This window comes from Protopterus annectens, chromosome 14.part0, assembly GCF_019279795.1.
Source record: "Protopterus annectens isolate FY-2018-M chromosome 14.part0, PAN1.0, whole genome shotgun sequence".
NCBI lineage: Eukaryota > Metazoa > Chordata > Ceratodontiformes > Protopteridae > Protopterus > Protopterus annectens.
In genome coordinates, this window is record NC_056748.1 from 118,581,626 (window position 1) to 118,598,438 (window position 16,813).

Below are 16,813 nucleotides of genomic sequence, written 5' to 3' on the forward strand. Positions count from 1 at the left end.
CATGTTTTTATGTCATGTTTTTACTAACTCCAGATCCTCCATGTTTTAATGTCATGTTTTTACTAACTCCAGATCCTCCATGTTTTAATGTCATGTTTTTACTAACTCCAGATTCTCCATGTTTTAATGTCATGTTTTTACTAACTCCCGATCCTCCATGTTTTAATGTCATGTTTTTACTAACTCCAGATCCGCCATGTTTTAATGTCATGTTGTTATTAATTGCAGATCCTCCATGTTTTAATGACATGTTGTTATTAATTGCGGATCCTCCATGTTTTAATGTCATGTTTTTACTAACTCCAGATCCTCCATGTTTTAATGTCATGTTTTTACTAACTCCAGATCCTCCAAGTTTTAATGTCATGTTTTTACTAACTTCAGATCCTCCATGTTTTAATGTCATGTTTTTACTAACTCCAGATCCTCCATGTTTTAATGTCATGTTTTTACTAACTCCAGATTCTCCATGTTTTAATGTCATGTTTTTACTAACTCCAAATCCTCCATGTTTTAATGTCATGTTTTTACTAACTCCAGATCTGCCATGTTTTAATGTCATGTTGTTATTAATTGCAGATCCTCCATGTTTTAATGTCATGTTGTTATTAATTGCGGATCCTCCATGTTTTAATGTCATCTTTTTACTAACTCCAGATCCTCCATGTTTTAATGTCATGTTTTTACTAACTCCAGATCCTCCATGTTTTAATGTCATGTTTTTACTAACTCCAGATCCTCCATGTTTTAATGTCATGTTGTTATTAATTGCAGATCCTACATGTTTTAATGTCATATTTTTACTAACTCCAGATCCTCCATGTTTTAATGTCATGTTGTTATTAATTGCAGATCCTCCATGTTTTAATGAAATGTTTTTATTAACTCCAGATCTGTTCATTCCACGATGACCAACTCACCCTGCATACAAATCATGCAAGTTTGTAGGTGTTACCTTTCTGTCTTTGTTTTGGGTATGCATCCGAACCAGGACTTTAGAAATTAGATTTTGAAAACACTGATGAGTGTATAATTTCAGAAGCACAGGAAAGTCTCCTTTAAAGACAAGGCTGGTCTTACAGGGCAACACAGCAACTCTGCTTTTCTGATGAGTGTACTCTAATAGGAAGCAATGAGTTAAATAACATGCTTTGAATGCAAGAAAACTTATTTGTATAGAGAAAATAAGCTCTGGTAACAAGGCAAACTAATTTACATTATTCTACAATCCTGACAAAATTTTATAATGACATAATGCAGTAGCTGTACTTCAAAGTCATTAAATGCATATGCCCTAACATTTTGAAACTTCTCAGCAGAAAACAGTAATTTAAGACACATTTTATAACATATCTAGATCTTTCTCCAGCAAAACTTCCTTATATTCTTGCCAGCATAGTGTAATCACTGCAACAGTTATATGCATTAACTTACCAGGTTTGCATTGAACTTGTAGGTTATACTCTGCAATGATAATAGTAAGCTTGTGGGTGATTTAAGTGAAGATTTTTTTTAACTTATTCTGAAGATGTTTATTATCAAATTCTATTATTACCCTTTTATCATAGATAAATTATGACATTTCTAACAATCAACAATTATGACTAACATCTCCATCAGAATTTGAGCATAACATATATATGGGAAGTATTTAAGTCTCTTGCCTCAAAGGCTGTTGTCACATATTCCTGCATCAACACTGCATCAAATCCTTGCTTGCTAGCATCAACCTACAATTCAGTAGACTGGCATATACCACATAATTTGTAAGCTCTAATAACCAAACACATAAGCACTTCAAAGATTTTTCTGTTGCTCTATTGACCAAAGCCATATTATGTCATACATCTGATAAGTTAAGGACAAACTTGGAAAAATACGTCAGTTTGTTTGTGTCTTTCGGCTTTTCCCGGTTAGGGGTCGCCACAGCGGAACTCCGGTCCACTAATGATTGGCAGTACAGTTTTACTCCCGTTCACGCATGTCACCACACAGAAGAAGCACTGGAAAAATACATCAGTATACATAGGAAATGCAGAATAATCACTTCATTGTGAAGCTCTTGCTTATTTACAGTTGCTTAAATTTAACACAATGTTAAGACTTTTTGAAAACAAAACATAAATACTATATGTGTATGTGTGTGTGTGTGTGTGTATGTGTGTGTGTGTGTGTGTGTGTGTGTGTGTGTGTGTGTGTGTGTGTGTGTGTGTGTGTATAATATGTATTAGGAAAATATACTTGAGAAACATTACATGTATCTATTTGCTTTTATTTACCTTTAAATGTTTCTGCCTCATTCCATGTAGTAGTTCAAGTAGATGTGGGTTGCATTCCTTCTTTATAACAGCCCATATTCAAATATCACTAACTGTGGTGACTATATAACTAGCCCTTTAGCTATAGTTGATACTGCTCTCAAGATCACTTCTTAGGCTGAATAATTCTAATGGTAACTTAATAGGTCTCAAAGATCTAGGAGGTATAGTAAAAGGGTACAGTCTGAAACCAGATTTAGCTTGCTTAATTTGCAAGATGCCTTAGTCTGTGTGAAGTACAGATAATAACTTAGCATTAATCATTGATGTTACTTTCTTTTAATCTTCTAAAGCAGATTGTGTTAGCATTTTTTAAATTTTTTTGGTCCTCTTGGACCTCACCCCCACTGGCCTAGCTCCCAGTATCCCACTTCCATGCTGGGACTTTAAGCCACCCCCAGACATAGTCTGGTATTGCTTGGGCCAGTCGGTAAATTACATTAACATAACTGATCTTAAACATGAAGAACAAGGCTGTCAATTTTTGGTTCTTTTCCGTTACTGGGCAGCACTTTAAACGTGTTTTTTGCACTCCGAATTCAGTATCTTGACAAGCGTTTTTGGTCTTGCATACAATTTAGAGTTGACATTTCCTTTTTTAAATGTTATCCAGTAAAATATTTTATACACACCTGGTTAGATGAACAACAAAAAGACATGACAAGACACTGGATTCAGAGCTCAGCAACCACATATAAGGTGTTGCTCTGATAACAGTAAAGTACAAAACAAAGATTTTCTCCATAATGTAAACACTATGCAGCCCATTACAACTACACAAAAACACAATTTTCTTACTTACAGTTATTTGGCTTCTGGCAGCTGTTTTGAAACAGCTGGTAGCTGTGAAGCATTTTTTTTTTTTTAAGCAGCAACTACTGCTTTAAAAGGGTTTCCCTGACAAAGCACATAACCATTGTTATGAAGTACAAATAATGCACAGGAGTTAAAATAGTAATTGTGTACCTGATATAACATATATTATCAGCGTCTTACCAAGGTTCTGCTTTCCCAACTTTCGGTTGCATGTTTTTTTTTATTTGATTTGTCCAGCTGCTGCATAAGAGGGATGCACTTTAGAGCTCTGAATTCAGTGTCTTGTCATGTCTTTTTGATCTTAATCTAACCAGGTGTGAGTAAAATTTAGAAGTGACGTCTCCTTTTTTAAATAATATCCAGTAAAATATTTTACGCACACCTGGTTAGCTTAAGACACAAAAGGGCATGGCAAGACACTAGCTTCGGAGCTTAGCAACTGCGTTTAAAGTGTTGCCCCGATAACGGAAAAGCACCAAAAATTGACAGCCTTGTTCTTCATGTTTAAGATCAGTTATGTTAATGTAATTTAACTCATGAACCCTAGAATTCTAGTGAAAAAATAAATGCTGTACAGAAGGCAAGTTTTTCAATGACTTGCCATATGGTTTGAGTTTATTTCTTAAAAGAAAAATCTTTTTTCTCTTCTTGTCTTAGGTTAAAGTGTTAAATGCTTTAATTGTTTTTTAAACTGAATAAGATTGAAGACTGTATTACAAGAAAGCCATTACTTATAAAAATGACAAAAGTGGACATGAAATTTTTTATTGAATTTGTTCAATTTGGAGAGAATAGAAACCTTTCTAAAGAAACTTGCAAGTCAGTAGACCCATAAAAAAAGCTTAGATGTAGGCAAAAATAGAAGGGCAATTTTGGTATCAAAAATGTTAAAGCATGGTGCACTTCCATTTTATTCTGACATCATGCTGTATATGTATCCAAGGAATACATATGGTCAGGTATGACCAAATTAAGTGACCCATACAAATACATAGGTTCTGACACAATAACACTTTACCTAGACTGAATCTGAGCAAGGGATTATGAGACATGATTCCTAATATCTCTACCTCCTTAAAAAAGTACATGCACTATTAGCCTTATGTTGATTGATATATATATATATATATATATATATATATATATATATATATATATATATATATATAACAAATTGGCTGCCAGGTGGTGAAATTCAGATATGGCATAGCACAAATGGATAATAGTAAGGGGAATTTAGGTATGACATAGTCTAATAAAAAGTAGGGGCCAGCAAAATAATGTCAACCTAGCTTTGTGAATGCTTAAGAGTTTTCCACTGACTATTTGACTACAGGAGTAGTTCAAAGGTCAGAACACTGGTGTTGCTTAACAAGCACTACATGCACAAAGACAGTATAGTTTTGAAATCACATTAATTAACCAAGCTGCCAAAATGTATTTTTTTAAATAAGTAAAACCATACTGGACAGATAAACTCTTTAAACGTAGTTGCATTCATATATACCTGTGTACTGGAATCTCATATAAATGGTAAAAAATAAATACATAAATAAAAAGAATACATGATTTAAGTACTTATATTTGTATTGTATAAAGGCCCGGAAATAAAGGGTATCATTTGGAGAACTTCTTAAAAAGATAGTATAAAGGGGGAATCACATTACAAGGACTTATTTGTGGTTAAGAATGATACAGTACAAAAATACTTACGTGTGAAATGTGGGCACCGTCTACCGCCAGGCACCGTTGCTAGAATGAAAAGAAGAAAAGAGAAACAAATTTAAAAAAACAATAAAAGGCATTGTTGATGTGATGCTACTACAGTCAATAACCAGGGGACTTCTTGTAGAAAGGCTGTAGTATGAGTTTGGCACAAAGTATGGAATGGTACAAAACAGTGATGTGCTAAAAGTGAAGAAAATGATTTACAAGAAAACAAAGAAATTATTAAAAAAGGAGAACTGCAAAATGCTGATATAACTGATTATAACTACATGATAACATTAATTACTTAAATGGTGATGTACTTCCATTGCTACTGCGAATAAAATGAGGTAAAATATTTTAAGATTACAGTGTTGGTTTGTTTATTTTTGCTTCATGGTCTTGCTATTACATGTTGATTACATTCTTTATTAAAAATGGTTTTAAGTTCAGCAAATGTCTTATGTGGATAGAAAATTCCAGGGCTCTAGAAACCTTTGAAACCCTCTCACGCATACTTGTGCTCAGTAAGTTAACATAGAGCTGTTAATGACAGTTCTTTTTGAGCATGTTAATTAAAGAAATGAATATATGTATTGTAAGTTGATGGGGAAGACAGAAAAAGAGATAAATACAAATTAAACATTAAAAGTAGCAATGTCCAGACATTTTCTACAATTTTAGTGGAGGGACTGTAGTCTCTTTTTGAGCCAACCAAAACTGAACACACACATACACAGACACACACACACACACACACACACACACACACACACACACACACACACACACACACACACACACACACACACACACACAGACACACACACACACACACACACACACACACGCACACACATGCACACACATGCACACACATGCAGTAACCTGTCCTGATACTAGTCAGAACACCATGCTACAAAAAGTTTGGTCTTTCAATTCAGATACATTTAACAAGAGAAATTATGTTATCCTTAACTGCACAGCTATTTTATCCAGTTACTGACAGAGCCATTTGTCAGCAACAGCGGATGAAATCTACTCAAGAGATGCACCACTTTAATAGAAAATTAAATCTTCAGTTAAAACACGTGCCTTGGAAAACCAGACTGAAGGAAATAATTACATAAGTGAGTATTTTAAAGGAAGATTCAGGGACAAAAAGTTTAGCAATACCATCATAAGATGAAAGCCTTGCCTAAGCCTTTGAGGTCTACTAAGATATCTTGCTAATTTACCTGAGCCATGCAACACAAATGCTAACATTATACTCACAACCAGACCCATATCTGCTGGGCATCTCTATACTGCAAGTCTTTAGCCTGCAATGAGCTTAACATAATCTAGTCCTGGCCTTTATTACAAATACTGTCATATGCATTTCAATACCCAAGGCTTATACATTATCTGGTTATGTAAGTATTCTCTGCATGGCAACAACAGAAAGGCTTTCAATGTTGGCAATACTGCTTATTAAAACTTACTTGCATCTTACAATATCAGACAAGCTTACCTGATGGTCATTAAAGCACTGCTACTTAAACACAGAGCAAATGGCACTTTCTGAATAATAATAAGCATATATCAACAGTACTCGTGGTGTCCTGCAGAGTTCTACAAGCAGCAGAGAGCAAAAGAGTGACTTTTTCCTGATTTAAGTATTTTTTTCTGGCTTTTTGATTATTTACTGCTTAGCGACTGCATTTTCGCCTGTTTATACAGCTCTGCATTCTATTTAAACTGTTTTTGTGTTGATTAACTGTTTTGCACTTTTAAAAAAGTTATTTGTTGCTTAATTTTACCTGTAGGCTAACACACTCAAGTGCGCTAGCCATTTAAAAGCATTTACTGTCTGTTTTTCCTCTGTTTTCTGCAAAAAAAAAAAAAAAAATCTTGTTTTCCCGCCTTACTGAACTAGAATAGTCCAGTCTTCAGAGTTTGCTGATCTCTGGGCTTTGGCTTGGTTCCTGTGCTATTCCATATCCTTATTTGGATAAAGGGAAGCTTCTTTGTTCACCAGTGGGAGTGGGGAGCACTGAGCAGCCTATTTGTCCCTAGAGCAGTGGTTCCAGCCAGAAACTTGTAGTCTATTGGCCATTTTGGGTCAATTCCTAGCTCTTTTCAACCCCCTGCTATAAAGCCTGCTTTAGCGCGCTTTTGCGTGATTTAGCGCGGAGTTGCCCATAGAGCACCATCGGGCAGCGCCGGTTAAACAAGGTTAAACTATTTCTGGCTCCATAAAGTCTGCTATTCAATTTTTCCCTTAGAACTTCTCTACTTGCAATCTAAACAGTCTATTATCTATCTGAAAAGCTCAGCACTTGCTCCTAAAGCATTTTTATATAGGTAAAGTACTTGTATACTAAACAAAGTACTACATTAGCCTAGAATCCCCTTGAGTACCCATTTCCCTATAGGTCCCTTCTGACTCAGTTACACAGCAAACTTTTTCACTTTTTCTAGCATGTCGAAGGGTCAGTTGCTAGCGTCCTCTCCTGTTCAGCTGGTGAATCTGGGCATCTTGAGGCAATGTTACAATTGCCTCATGTACACAGACAACCCACTCCTTCTCCCACAAAACACAAATACATGTGAGAGATGCAACTATATAGCCAAACTGGAGGCTGAGCTCTCTCAACTCAGGACTGGCAAGACCAGACAGGAGGAGAAGGAAACCACGCACACCACAAACCCAGTTTCACATAGAACTATCACAACTGCAAAACAAACACATAAACACACAAAGACATACTCGGAGGCACTGATCAAAAATCTACCAAAACTACAGAGGCCTCCAAAGCAGGCACCCAAGCAACTGCCACCTCAAGACATAAGACATGCAACACATAGTTCTCAAAGTCAGTGTGCTAAACAGTCACAGCCTTTAAGGCCAAACACAATGCCAGACACACTTATTATAGGTGACTCCATAGTCAGACACACTGACGTCCCACTCACCAGACTGAACAAGGAAAAGATCACAGTAAGCTGTCTGTCAGGCGCTAGAATCCGCCACATAACACAAGCACTTAGGTCACTCCACAGCAAGTACAAGTATGACTCAGTCATTGTCCATGCCGGTGTGAACGACCTGAGACGTACCTCCCTGGACTACATGAAAAGAGACATAGAGGAGCTCTCAGATTATGTAGCCCAGGCCGGTATGACCCTGACCCTGAGCAGTATCCTACCCTCACCAAGAATGATGCCACAATACAGAGACAAAATGATCAGCTTTAATAATTGGCTTAATTACTGGTGTCATTCTAAGGGATCCAATGTCTGTCTGCCTGGGATGACATGCTTGACAAGCCACGCTGCTACAAGGGACGGCTTGCACCTGTCACCCCTGGGCTTCCGGATATTGGCAAAGGCTCTTGCCACCCCCATAGTGCCTTTTTAGGCAAGGCTCAAATGATAAACCTACCGCCCTAGAAAACAAAAATGGAGAAAAACTAAGGGTAATACTGCTCAATGCCAGAAGTCTAAACCTCAAGATGCACACCCTCGAAGCCCTCCTCAGTATGGAGAACATCGATGTCTGTGCTGTGACTGAAACCTGGTTCAAGGCTCCTGAGAGCACCCCAGCACTATCAGGTTATACCTCATATCATACGTTCTGGCCCCAAAATCCGGACCGAACCACAAAAGGAGGGGGAGTATCCATATTCATAAAGGATACCCACACCTCCAGGTTAGTGGCAATGCACGAAGCATCAGAGACCATTCAGGTGCAATTAACCATAGGTAAAACTGCCCTACAGTTTGTAGCATGCTACAGACCACCTTCTCAAACTCAGGAAACCCACACAGCCTTCCTGAAGACACTGGAGAGTATGAATGTCTCTCCAAACACCATCATATTGGGTAACTTCAACTACCCAAACATAGACTGGGAACATTACTCAAGCCCCAACACCCTAGCCCAAAGGTTCCTGGAGTTCATAAACTCAAATGCTATGGAACAACTAGTCACCATTCCCACAAGAGGAGAAAATATACTAGACCTGATCATCACAAACATGGGGACAAAATGCTCCACACTGGAAGTATATCCCTCATTGGTGAGATCAGACCATAAATGAATCTCACTGGAGATCTACATCCCACCCCTACCCCAGCAAAAAAGACCACAGTGAAGAACTTCTCAAAAGCAAACTTCACACTTCTTAAGACTGGAGTGGTATCCTTCAAGGCCCCCGAGCCAGTGGAAACCACAACCCACGCTGCTGAAACCCTTACAAATGCCTTCTACGAGCACCTCCAGGAATGTATGGATCAAGCAATCCCTAATAAAATCAAGACCCTTTCCACCAAAGGCAGGCGCCCGGTCTGGTGGACCCCAGCCATAAACAAACTCTACAACAAGAGGAGAAAGCTACTACATGACAGAGCAAAATCCCTAAAAGGGAAGGCATCTCTGATCAATACTTGCAAAAAACTACGATCACTCATAAAATCATCCAAGGCCAACTTTGAGAGAAAAATCGCTAATGACACAAAAGACAATCATAAGGCCTTCTTTAGCTATGTTAGAAACCTGGGTGGAAACTCCCAGATATGCTCAGAATTAGTCCAAAATGATAAAAAAATCACTGAACCCACAGACATTGCCAACATACTGGCAGACAGGTTCAGTGCAAATTTCTCCCCTCCCTCCCCCCCAAAAGGAGAAATATCCATCCCACCAGAGTCTAGCCTCCCAAAAATTTCAGATGCCCAGGTGAGAGCTGCTCTTTCTAAAGCAAAAAACACAGCATCAATGGGATCGGACGGTGTCCCCGGCTGTGTGCTACACAAACTCAATGAGGAACTAAACCCACACATAAGGCTGCTGTTTAATCTTAGCCTTACTACAGGATACGTACCCAAAGAATGGCGTACGGCAACTGTGGTCCCACTCCACAAAGGCGGTGCTTCTACAGACCCTGGAAATTACCGCCCCATAAGCTTGACGAGCCCTGTCTGCAAAGCTATGGAGAGGATCATAATGGAACTCATAAATAAAGACATTGGGGACCTACAGACACTGGATCCTACCCAATTTGGCTTTGTCAAGGGCAGATCCTGCCTCTTGAACTTGGTCGACTTTTTCAAAACAGTCACTAAGGCCATTGATGAGGGTAAGGCAGTTCACACAGCCTACCTTGACCTAGCAAAAGCGTTTGACACAATACCCCACTCGGGCATCATAGAAAAGCTCACCAGCTTAGATGTAAACCCATATGTCACAAGATGGGTTGCAAACTGGCTCAAAGACAGAACACACAGGGTTAGAGTTGCATGTGCCATGTCAGACTCTAAGCCGGTCATGAGCGGTGTCCCACAGGGCTCAGTCCTGGGCCCCCCTCTTGTTCGGCATTTATTTTTCTGAAGTTCAGGCAAACATAGGGGGATTGTGACTGACAAAATTTGCAGATGACTGCAAACTGGGCACCATAATTGACACTCCATCAGACACAGACATCCTCCAGAGAGGTCTCATAGAAATGGATAACTGGTGCCAGAGCCATGGCCTTAAGCTAAATGCCAAAAAATATATAGTCATACCCTTTGGGAAAAACAAGGTAACCCCTAATTACCACATAGGTGGTAATCCATTAAACACGGAAGAAGTTATCAGGGACCTGGGGACCCAAGTTGACAGTAACCTCTCTTTTGACACTCACATTGCCAAAGTGGTTAGGAAGACCTTCTACATTGCCCACCTGATCATGAAGGGATTCACATCCAGATCAGGAGAGGTCATTGTACCCCTGTACTCTTCACTTATCAGACCAATGATTGAGTACAACGCCCCATTCAGAATGTACCTTACCCGACACCTGCTGCAGTTGGAAAGACCCCAAAAGTTCCTCACCAAAAGGATAAAGGGGCTCAAACATATGTCATATGATGCCCAACTGAAGAAACTCCAGCTCTATTCAGTCACATACCGTCTGCTCAGAGGTGATCTGTGCCTGACATACAAGGCCATGTCCAACCCGGAATTAATGGACATGCTCCACCTCAAAAAATCCAAATCCACCAGAGCCACGAGAACAAGAGACTTAAACCTCAACACGGATATAAGTAGGACGTGCTGGAGGGACAGATTCATCACCCAGAGACTCCTTACACTATGGAACAGAATCCCAGTCCATGTGAGGCAGAGCCCCTCACTGACTCTGTTCAAGAGAAATCTTGATGAGTGGATAGGAGATCGTAGGTTTACCCCGGGAATCATCTCTGTGTCACTGCTGGACAGAGGCACAGCAAACTGATGGGTATAGTATTCTCATCCTAAGGGGTGGTGAAAGCCACACACACTCTGGCTAGGCTTATAAATGCCCTAGGGCAGATAGCCTAGTATGAACCTATGAACCTATAAAAATATGACAGAAACCAGAACATTCTGCAAAATCAATGACAGATGAAAAGCCACTGTAGTACTTGCGTTTACCTTAGATGGGGGGGGGGGGTAGTCTGCACATTTACACTGCATAACTGCTCCCTGCCTTGGACACATCCAGAGTCACTACATGGGGGAGTGGGGTGCAACAAGTTTGTCACAATTTGAAATTCTCTGGCTGACTGCGATGGCCCTGACACATAAGTCATACCTCTCAACCTCAGAGCAAGAAATCTGAACAAAGCCATACATAGAAGTGGGACAAAGGCCCAAAAATAAGGACAATTTTTAAATATTGCTCTATATAAACTTAGAAAGATAATAGAGTAGTAGGTCTTGCATTAGTATGAATTTTCTGAAAGGTATGAAATCGGAAACTCAAATGTCTTTCATTATTTTCTAATGTCAGTCTTTAATGATTTGCCACTAATTTGCCAAAAAAAAAACACAATTTTATGAAAAATGGACCAAAAATGTGATGCAAAAATATAAAATATCCACACAATACAGCTGGGAACCTGTCAAAGAAGGGACACTTTTAATATTAGTACTGCTAACTTGAGCAGCTGACAAAATAAAAGAATCTACATGCATTTCTGAAATAAAAGTAATATATAACTGATTATTACAGTTATTTATTAATTATAAACCCTCCATGTTTTCTTCCAAAATTTTTATTAGGGGAAGAGAAACATTTTGAGCCAAAATCAGGGACAGTTGAGATGTTTGGATATGCCTAATTCTATAAAGCAATTTTATTTGCACGTAGCTCTCAACCTGTTAATGCAGGAAATCTGGACAAGGCCAAATATATTGGGGGAACATACAAACACTACTAAAAATTGCTCTTGTATAAACTTAAGACAGTTGATAGAATAACAGGTCTTGCTTTAGCATGCATTTTTCTGAAGGTTATGACGTAAAACTCAATGTCTGTCATTTATTGACTTCATTCCTAAATGATTTGCCAGAAAACCACACATTTTATGAGGAACAAACCAAAAATAAGAAGCAAATATCTATTAATTCTGCAAAAATATAGACAGCTGAGAGGTATAGTTCAACCAGGGCTGTCTGAGTTTGCTGCCTTCCCCTCTCAAAATCATGGTCGATTGGAGCCTCCCCCTTGCAACCATTCCAATGTCCCATTTCTTGGTTATTTTGCCCCATTCACCATAAACACTAATGTGCATACTGCTTTACTTCTGCAATGATTTGGATTTCATTTGAAAGTTTTATTTTGCATTTTTACAGCACAAACCCCAATATATATCTATTAAACAAAGCAGTGAAGTCTCACAATGAAAACAGACTTAGCATTAAAACTTCTCTGCCCTTGAAACTCACATGCATTGAAACAGCATTGAAACATTCAAAGAAAATACATTTTGCCAGTGGCAGATAAATATTAACTTTGGGCTGTTTTCAAATCATAGGCCCCTTTTGGGCTGTTTTTAAATCATAGGCTCCTTGAACACGAAACATGCACATGCTCTTTAATACACCTTCACGATTGTATTAAATTGTATTCCTTGTATTAAATTGTATTCCTTGTACAATACATTACAGTTGGTAGAGGGCATTTTACATTTATTGCTTTGAACATTAGTAAACAATGAAACAAAATGCATGCACCAATGACAAAACTACCCAATTCAGAACATTTCCATCATAAAAGTCTACTCAACCTTCTACAGTCCACCAGTATCAGTAAATATGCACAATCTCTGAAGTGTAAAAGTCATCTAAATAATTCCACATTAAAGAAATCTGTAACAATGAAGAGGTTGCTGCAAGCAAACAACTTTATATGGCATTGTTTATTCATCTACAAATAAAGTGCCTGTTGCCCTTGAGGAATAAATTGCCTATGTTGCATGCATTAAAAAAAATGATAAGCTAGTAATATCACAATATGGACTGTATGGCAAACTGATAACAGGTTCATAGTTACTACTCTAGGTATCTTTGCCAAAAAAGACTGCAGCATCCACCCACTTTACAACACAGTACAGTATCAGCAATGCATCTATTTACTGTGGGAGTAGAACCCACAACTTTATGCATCAAGAGCAAGTGCACTACCTGTTGTGCTATTAATAATGCAAGAAGACTTAGAATAAGCAGCACTAAAGTTCTGTTCCCCTGCAGCTCTCAGCTCCTTGTAAATTCTACTCGACACACAGTTGTATCTCTGAACTTTGCAGCACAAGAAATCTGGAAAAAGCCGAAATTTATTGGAGGGGGACCAAAAGCCCAAAAACCAGGGACACATTTTAAACATTGCTTGTACAATGTTGGAAAGTTGCTAGAATAAAATGCTGTGTTACCACCATACATTTTACAGCCACATCTTTAACCCCTGTGCAAAACAGTCAGAGAAACATACCACTATGTCAAATCAGCTGTTTTGTGAAAGAGAGGAAGACAAACTTAAATGGCTATCATTTAGTGAATTCAGTTCTCACCATAGCTGTCAACCTCTTGGCACAAAACACCTGAACAAAGCCAATAATGGGGGAATACAGCCCCCAAACATATTCAGTGAATTCAGTTCTAACCATAGCTCTCAACCTCTTAGCAAAAAATATGTGGGCAAAGCCAGTAGTGGGAGGGGGGATACAGCCCCCAAAAATTCAATGAATTCAGTTCTCACCATAGATAGCTCTCAACCTTAGCACAAAATACCTAGACAAAGCCAATAATGGGGGAATACAGTCCCAAAAATAGGGGCAAATTTCAAATATCCATGTTATAAACTTAGACATCTGCTAAAATAAACAGTTTTGTGTTAATGTGTACTTTCTGAAGAATATGAAGTCTGAAATTCAGATGCCTATTATTTTTAAACCTTTAACCAGGAAACTAGTCTGACTTGGAACAAAAGACAATTTTCAGCAGAGCAGGAAGAAACTCCAGATGCATCTTTGTAAGATGGGAGGATATGCAGACTCCACACAGAAGGCACCCCAGCCAAGAATCAAACCAGAAAACCTGTAGCTGTCAGACAGAAATGCTACCAGTGCACCACAGACTTTGCAAGGAAAAATGTAGATACAGAAACCACAGATTTTATGAGGAACAGAACAAATATGAGGCAAAAATCTGCAATTGTTTTTTTAGAAATGGTGGTGGATAGGGAATTCAGGTCCTTGCCACCTGCATCCAAGGTACAGAGTTCAAGCCTGAGTATCTCTACCCACCACCATTTGTTCTGTCTAGCCACCAGTATATAGCAACTGGGGCATTACACACACACACACTCATGTTTCATGAACATGTACAAAGCCTTCACCTACTTGTTTCACAAACATACTCCATGTGTATGAAGCCCATCCAGCCAGCAACCATTTGTTCAGCAGTATAATCCACTCACGAAGCCTGTACAGTGAAATTCCTGTGAGAGTTCTCAGCTCACCCCTCATTGGCCCTGCCAGCAGGGAAGCAGTTCAGAACTCCTCTGTACTGTGTGGTCATCATCACACAGATTCCTGGTTATCTCACAGCACAGATTGCTGGATACCTCTTTGTCTGCATTCGGACTGCTGATAAAGGCAGTCTGAGTTCCCCAATGTGTCCGCAGAGGAGTTGGGACTTGATTTTTTGTTTCATAGATTGTTTTTTCTTTGTTTTTTTCTAGGTGGGAGGGCTGCAGTCCGGCAGTCCGATAGCACGAGCCGCCCCTGAAAGTTCACAAATTCATCTTACAGGTCAACACAAAAACAGTCCAACCAAATGCTAAACCAAAAAAAAAAAAAAAAAAAAAAAAAAAAACATTAAACCAGCTTGAGTAATGGAACCAGGCAGCCGAAATTGTAAAAAAAAACATTAATGAAACTGAGTGCTTTCGCCTAGTCACAGCAAGGCCTCTTCAGAGTTTAAATAACAATGGTACAAAATACCTGCAAAAATATTAAAAGTCTGTCTTAAGAAAAGTCAGAGTAAACTATTTAAAATACACTTGCATGAAGTTTTAAAATTGCATAAATAGAAATTTGCTCATTTAATACTGGTTTTAAAGTGGCATTTAATCTTAACTTCTTTGTATTTTAAAAAGCTTTCAAGATCACCTCCTTCCTCATTATATGATAGTCTGTCCACCATAAAAAAATAATTTTTTTTTAAATTAAGATACTCCATTGAATGCATGAAGAGGGCATTAGTTGACCTTTTGTATTTTTTATATTCCTCAGGTGCTGATCAATCCATTCTTTGAGGCATTTATTAGTTTTGCCTATATAGTATGCCTGGAATGTTATACAGGATTCTAAATATATAACCATTCTACTGTTACAATCAATCTGTCTGTGACAAGCAATCACAGTATCATAATGTGCTACTGTAATGTATGGTCCATCCCTGACAAACTTGCAAACATTTCAAGCCCCACATTTACTCATTCAAGATATACACCCAGATGGCTAAAGCCTTTGACTCGATTCCATCAACCTCACTCACCAGGTTAAACAAGTAGAAAGTTACAGTCAGCTGTCTGTCTGGTGCAAGGATTCATCACATCACACATGCACTCACGTCTCTCAACAACAAGTACCGTTATGACTCCATCATAGTTCATGTTGGTGTGAATGACTTGAGATGCACCTCTCTGGACTATGTGAAGAGACACATAACTGATCTCTCTGAATATGTGTCCCAGGCGGTATGTCCCAAGCTTTGATCAGTATTTTACCCTCACCTAGGATAATACCACAATATAAACAAAAAATGATTGACTTCAATTATTTGCTAAGTTTCTGGTGCCATTTTAAGGGGATCCAGTTCCTGTCAGTCTGTGTTGACATGGTGGATAGACCACTCTACTTTGCCAGAGATGGACATCCCCTGACATCTCTAGGCTTTCGGTTGCTGGCTAAGGTGCTTGCCTCCTCCCTAATGTCTTTTTTAGGCAAGGTCACAAAAGCAAAATTTTCAACAAAAAAATATCAAATGCAATGAAACTAAGGGTCAGGCTACTAAATGCTAAAGGCTTAAATCACAGACTGCAGTATCTGGAAGCACTCCACTCCCTGGAAGATGCTGACATCTGTGCAATCACAGGAACTTGGTTTAAGGCCGCAGTAAGTACGTACCCGGCCTTGCAAAGCTACAATACCTTCCACACTTTCAGACCACAAATTGAAGGTATGAGAAGCAAAGGATGTTCAGCATCTATCTTCATTAAAGATAATTATGCCTCTAGACTGGTTAGACAAGATAACTCTATGAAGTTAGTCCAAGTCCAAATTGTCATGAGGAAGACCCCACCTTCATGTCATCACCAGTTACAGGTCCCCTTCTATAAACCAAGAAGCCCATGCAGCTTATTTAGACCTACTTGAGACAATTAAAGTCCAACTTAACATCCTAATCATGGGTGATTTCAACTATCCCTCCATTAATTGGGAAACTTATATGAGCCCATACCCACTCACACAAAAGTTACTGGATTTTGATAACTCAAATCCCCTGGAACAAATAGTGCATCACTCCACAAGAGTCTCTAATGTTGTAGACCTGGTCCTCACCAATATGAGTGACCGATGCAGTCTCTCAAGTGTAGGTGCTGCACTAGATAAAACCA

At 38.7% G+C, this 16,813-nt stretch overlaps 1 protein-coding gene across 1 annotated transcript in view; it reads right to left on the minus strand.

Annotated features, from left to right (window-relative positions):
• LOC122788883 (hyaluronan-binding protein 2-like) overlaps positions 1–16,813 on the minus strand; it is a 611,288-nt gene that overhangs the window by 229,040 nt on the left and 365,435 nt on the right. The window contains exon 6 of the mRNA XM_044055827.1: positions 4,848–4,886. Coding sequence (XP_043911762.1) covers positions 4,848–4,886 — 39 coding nt within the window. The remainder of the gene's footprint in view (positions 1–4,847; positions 4,887–16,813) is intronic.